The 6456-nt window shown below is 49.7% G+C and overlaps 1 protein-coding gene across 1 annotated transcript in view; it reads right to left on the bottom strand.

The window, feature by feature from the left end:
• Positions 1-2620: 2620 nt before the first annotated feature.
• LOC308148206 (neuronal pentraxin-1-like) overlaps positions 2621-6456 on the bottom strand; it is a 5748-nt gene continuing 1912 nt past the window's right edge. Inside the window, 5 exon segments of the mRNA XM_080520253.1 lie at positions 2621-3425; positions 4332-4369; positions 4372-4452; positions 4455-4509; positions 6075-6316. Coding sequence (XP_080376379.1) covers positions 3204-3425; positions 4332-4369; positions 4372-4452; positions 4455-4509; positions 6075-6316 — 638 coding nt within the window. The 3' untranslated portion in view covers positions 2621-3203.

The following is a 6456-nucleotide window of genomic DNA, read 5'->3' as shown; positions in this document are numbered from 1 at the left end:
GGTCATTGACGGTATAAAACTACATTTTTGGAGTAAGTGAGAGTTTAGTTTTTCATTACTCATGATCGTCTCTCTAAAAACACCGTCCTGCTGTAGATGTAGATGTAGTAGATTAGCTCACATGTGTTATTTTGGCCCGTTTGACTTGATTAGCCGCCATTAAATCTTAATATTGTCGACTCCTGCGGGGGCTGATGGTCTGTGGACTGAACAGAACCATTAATCCATCAACTCATTAACTACACATGTCGAGTTTTAATCTTTATATCAGCAGCCATCATGGAAAGAATCAAATATATAATGAATAAATTAAATGGTTTGTGTTTATCCAATGGGCTGAACCTTCATTCATTTTCATTTAAAGCTTCTTTGTAACTAGTTTTTACAATCAAACCTTCACTCTATATATATTTATTAACTATTGGACTAAACGTGAATATTTCCTGGTGCATATTAGGATGAATTTATTTAATGTTTATTTTTGTACTTATTCTTTACTGCCGTCCTTGAGTGTGTGTGGTCGTCTGTCTCCTTGTGTTTGTCTTGTGATGGACGAGACCTGTCCTCACCTGTCCACACCTCTTTATCCTGTGCAGGGTTGTGGTGTGCTGGAGCCAATTCCAGCTGGTGAGGACATGTACAGCTGGACAGGTGAAGACTGGTGAGGACATGTACAGCTGGACAGGTGAGGACTGGTGAGGACAGGTACACCTGGACAGGTGAGGACTGGTGAGGACAGGTACACCTGGATAGGTGAGGATAGGTGAGGAAAGGTCCACCTGGAGAGGTGAGGTCCAGATATACCTGGACAGGTGAGGACAGGTCCACCTGGACAGGTGTGGACAGGTCCATCTGGACAGTTGAGGACTGGTGAGGACAGGTCCACCTGGACAGGTGAGGATAGGTGAGGACACGTGAGGACAGGTGAGGACAAGTCTACCTGGACAGATGAGGACAGGTCCACCTGGACAGATGAGGACAAGTCTACCTGGACAGATGAGGATAGGTCCACCTGGACAGATGAGGACAAGTCTACCTGGACAGGTGAGGACAGGTATACCGGGACACTTGAGGACAGATGAGGACAGGTCCACCTGGACACTTGAGGACAGGTGAGGACAGGTCCACCTGGGACACTTGAGGACAGGTCCACCTGGACAGGCCATCCCATTAATTTTGTAGCCATTTTGGAAACGTCCCGCTGCAGGTGTCCTCGGTCACAGCGAGGACGGCTTGTATGTTATTTGGTCTAAAGTCCATTTGAAGAACCGAAGGTGAATAAACCACTTCTGCTTTGATCCCCGGGAGACGAGACGACCTGGAATCTGCAGCGGGAAGGAAAACGTTGCGTGGAACAGAGAAAAGTCCCCCGGCGTCCCGCTCACACTTCATGTCCCGGATTCATGGACTTTCTATTTAATTGACTTTCTATTCTGGGTGCGAGTCGTTTTCGCCACGTCGAGTCGTTCCAGGTGAAGGCAGTCGTTCGTCAACGTTCGAAAAACCCGCGAGGAGAACATGTTCTGCTTCCAAGACGAGACACTGAGCAGCGGCTTCAGGTCGTCTGCATCGTGAGGTTGTTGTTTTTGTTTTTGTCTTGTTTTTTGTGTCAGCTGAACTGGTCAACATGACGAGGCTCTTTTCCACCCGTGGGCCTGTTAATGCAGGAGGAAGCACCACACACACACACACACACACGTTTGTGCGACTTCACTCTTCTCTCCACACAAAGCCGCCGAAGCTCCGTGACGTCAAGTATCACAATTTTATTACAAAAATTAAAGTCTTCATCTCTCAGTGTTGCCATGCTTGGAGCATATAACAATACAGTAAAAAACCCAGACCCAGAGAAGGAATAGTACAGCAAGATGTCCACAATGCCTCCGCAGCACTCCCGTCAGTCATGCCGTCACTATACAGATACTGGAACATTCCTAATACAGAGTAGTACAAACACCTGCCAGAAACACGTCAGAGAAACAAAACTGTAATCAAAGTACATTTACCGAGGGGGAAACGCAGAGAAAAGGAAAAAACAAAAAAAACAAAAACTCAACCCCAGGCTCGGAGAAAGAGCGAAGAGAAGTCCAAACGGAAACTCGTCGAGACGCAGAATTAGCAACGTAAAGACCAAAGGAACGTGCTGAAGGGTTGAACCGCCCAAGGCACCCAGGCTTCGTAGCAATGTTGGCGACGTTGACGACATTCGTACAGAAACACTTGAAGCGGACGGTGGTTGCAGATCGACTTGTCTGTCTTTGCAGCGTCCTTCAGCGTCACCCCTCCCCCTCTCCCTTCCCCCTCCCCCTCCCCCCTCCCCTCCTGTCGTCCTCTTCATCAGTCACAGTGCAAGATCCGGAGGGGGCGGGGCCACATTGGGGGGGGGGGAGGAGGAGGAAGGGGCGTCAGACTTCACTTCACAGCGCCAAACACAGACAAGAATTGGACGGACAGCGTAATCTCCCACTCTCCGGCAGGACGGGGGACGGGGGTGGGGGGGTTAGGTAGGGGGGTGGGTAGGGATGGAGGGGGGGGGGGGGGGGGGGGTGGGGTGTTATGTAACTCCTCGTTGGATTGTGAATTGTCCAACCATACGGCGCATGGATTGTGAATTGTCCAACCATACGGCGCAGTTCGCCGGCTGCCCGGGAACAAACAAAGCCAAATGAAAAAGCTTAGGTGTGCTTCCAAAAAACCGAACATCCAAGAAAGAGCGAGGGGGCGTTAACAGATACCGAGTACGTTCTCGTCCAACGGTTGGGTTTTTTTTGTTTGTTTGTTTTTTTGGTTCTTTTTTTTTTAATCTCTTCTCCTCCTCAAAGATGAAAAGTGTTGTTTTTGCACATGAATTGCCTAAGAATGATAGAAATCCCAGATTTAAGCGATACCAACAACTCAAGATTAAGTCTCTTAACGGACGTCAAAATGAGGACAAGAACGACAAAAAAGCTTTCGGGGGGGGGGGCGTATTGGACCGAGGGCTATCGGACCGAGGGTCAGACCAAGGGGTATCGGACCAAGGGGTATTGGACCGAGGGGTCGGACCGAGGGGTATCGGACCAAGGGTATCGGACCGAGGGGTCAGACCAAGGGGTATCGACCAAGGGGTATCGGACCAAGGGGTATCGGACCAAAGGGTATCGGACCGAGGGGTCGGACCGGGGGGGTCGGACCGGGGGGGTCGGACCGGGGCGTCACGCAGTTCAGTTGGCCGAGCGGCACGGCTCAAAGGTCCATTTCGTGGCGCCGCCAAATATTTCAATGTTGCCGTCTGTCCAGGAGAAGACGTTTCCCGCCGGCGCCTTGCTGTTGCAGGTCGCCAGGCTGTAGATCTCGCTGACGCTCAGCTTCCGGCTCCAGATGTTCAGGTTCGCCAGCTCGCCCACGAAGGCTTGCGTGGCGTCGAAGCCGCCCCCCAGCGTGTCCTGTGGACGGAAAACAAGCCAGACGTCAGACGTCCGGCGTCCTCTGGTGGTTCGGACGCGGCGACACGGCGGTGAAAACACCCGCTTCCGCCGCGTGGCGTCCAGTAAACACTGTTCCTGAATCGCTTCTGGTCGGGACGCGTCGCTGCGACAAGGGTTCTGGTTCCAACATCAAGTTCTCTTGTGAGAATGAGCTGGACTCGCCCCGACGGCGTCACTTAATGCCTTTAACAGTTCGAGTACATTTACTTTTCAGAGAAGAGTAAATGTACATCGAGTATTCCAACAACGGTACTTTGACTGGTGATTGACCACGGCTCAAGAAATATAACTGGATTTACTCCAATACTACTTTCACCTCCGGTTACACTCCTCATTGCTGCTTCAGCACACACACACACACACACACACACACACACACACACACACACACACACACACACACACACACAAGTCTGTTGTCATGACAACCACCTTGTGTGCAGATTTTTCTCTTTATAAAGCTACATTTTTGACTCACACCATCATCATCCTCACAGTCAGACGTGGTACTTGGTTACTTAGTAAACCCTACTTATAGATGTTCAGGTACTTTACTCAGTTACTTCTGTTACTTTTCGTCTGTTCAACCCGAGTCGCTTCACTTTGATGAATTACAGCTGATTGGAACATTTATTCACGCTGAAGCTGCAGAATATGAGGAATTTAAGAGGAATTAACTCACAAGAATAGTGTTTTATAAAAAAAAATAAAAAATCCAGGTTATTAACAGATTTTGTAGAAAATGTTTTACTTTTGGACTGAAAACTGTGATGTAAGCTAAATCCTGCCTCCTGACAGAAATACTAATTAAATAATGCTAATTCTTCTCCAGTCTCGTGGCCGGAGAGGAAGAGGAGGACCCACCTGCTCCTGGCCCAGGACCAGCACCCCGTCCGGTTTGATGGGTGGTACGGCGCCAGGTTCTCCCCGCTGCCCCGCATCACGCCGTCCTGGAAGGCCTCCCACATCCCGTCCCGGGTCGTCACGTGATGCACAGGTGATGCCACTTCCCGTCGTTGATGAGGAACGGCAGCTTGGCGACCTGAAGGGGAGCGCCTAGCGTTAGCTCGCTCTACTTCCTGTTACTGCGAGATTAGAGGCCACACCTTCTCTACTTCCTGTTACTGCGAGATTAGAGGCCACACCTTCTCTACTTCCTGTTACTGCGAGATTAGAGGCCACACCTTCTCTACTTCCTGTTACTGCGAGATTAGAGGCCACACCTTCTCTACTTCCTGTTACTGCGAGATGAGAGGCCACACCTTCTCTACTTCCTGTTACTGCGGGATGAGAGGCCACACCTTCTCTACTTCCTGTTACTGCGAGATGAGAGGCCACACCTTCTCTACTTCCTGTTACTGCGAGATGAGAGGCCACACCTTTTCTACTTCCTGTTACGGTGAGATGAGAGGCCACACCTTCTCTACTTCCTGTTACTGCGAGATTAGAGGCCACACCTTCTCTACTTCCTGTTACGGTGAGATTAGAGGCCACACCTTCTCTACTTCCTGATTAGAGGCCACACCTTCTCTACTTCCTGTTACGGTGAGATTAGAGGCCACACCTTCTCTACTTCCTGATTAGAGGCCACACCTTCTCTACTTCCTGTTTCTGCGAGATGAGAGGCCACACTTCTCTACTTCCTGTTACTGCGAGATGAGAGGCCACACCTTCTCTACTTCCTGTTACTGTGAGAATAGAGGCCACACCTTCTCTACTTCCTGTTGAATCATGTCCTCATCTCGTTTGTCTTCCTCTATAAAAAAAAGTTTCATTTCTCAGCACCGGTTTTCTTTCTATTTTCACTGTTGAGTCATCGAACGACTGATGCTTTGTTGGCAGAATAAAGGCTGCTGGTTTGATTCCCGACAGTCCCTGTGACTCTGAATCGCTCCCAGTGGAGGCCGAGCACTTTGCACTGCAGCTATTAATGTGTGAGTGTGAGTGGCTGAGTGAATAGCGGAATATGAATGGCTGAGTGTGAATGGCTGAATAGGAATGGCTGAATATGAGTGGCTGAGTGTGAATGGCTGAGTGTGAGTGGCTGAGTGTGAATGGCTGAATATGAGTGGCTGAGTGTGAATGGCTGAATATGAGTGGCTGAATGTGAGTGGCTGAATATGAATGGCTGAATATGAGTGGCTGAGTGTGAATGGCTGAATATGAGTGGCTGAATGTGAGTGGCTGAATATGAATGGCTGAATATGAGTGGCTGAGTGTGAATGGCTGAGTGTGAGTGGCTGAATATGAATGGCTGAGTGTGAGTGGCTGAATGTGAATGGCTGAATATGAGTGGCTGAGTGTGAATGGCTGAATATGAGTGGCTGAATGTGAGTGGCTGAATATGAATGGCTGAATATGAGTGGCTGAGTGTGAATGGCTGAATATGAGTGGCTGAATGTGAGTGGCTGAATATGAATGGCTGAATATGAGTGGCTGAGTGTGAATGGCTGAATATGAGTGCTGAATGTGAGTGGCTGAATATGAATGGCTGAATATGAGTGGCTGAGTGTGAATGGCTGAATATGAGTGGCTGCATGTGAGTGGCCGAATATGAATGGCTGACTGTGAATGGCTGAATGTGAGTGGCTGAATGTGAGCGTCTACCTTGTCGTTGATGAGGATCTCCATGGGGTTGTTGCCCCACTCGATGAGCACCAGCTCGTTGGCCTGGCCCGACACGGCGTAGGAGAAGGGCGTCCCCACGCCGGGCGAGGCGTTGGACTTGATCCACAGACACACGCTGAAGGAGTACATCTCCGGGAGGCTCCTCTTGGCCTTGGCGTACATGTAGTTGGTCCTCAGCGGGAAGGTGAGCTGGAACTTGTCGCTGGGTTTGGCGTCTTTACCTGCAGGGGGACATTTTCACAGCCGGAGGTGAATTCTGGCAGGAAAAACCAGGCGCGTGAGCTCGTGAGGACGTTGACTGAAGAGGAGAGCTGATTAAAAAAAAAAAAAAAAAACTTTGTCACGTGTTGAAATGCGAATC

Source organism: Blennius ocellaris (genome assembly GCF_963422515.1).
Source record: "Blennius ocellaris genome assembly, chromosome: 3".
NCBI classification, from domain to species: domain Eukaryota; kingdom Metazoa; phylum Chordata; class Actinopteri; order Blenniiformes; family Blenniidae; genus Blennius; species Blennius ocellaris.
This window is presented reverse-complemented; position numbering and strand designations above follow the sequence as displayed.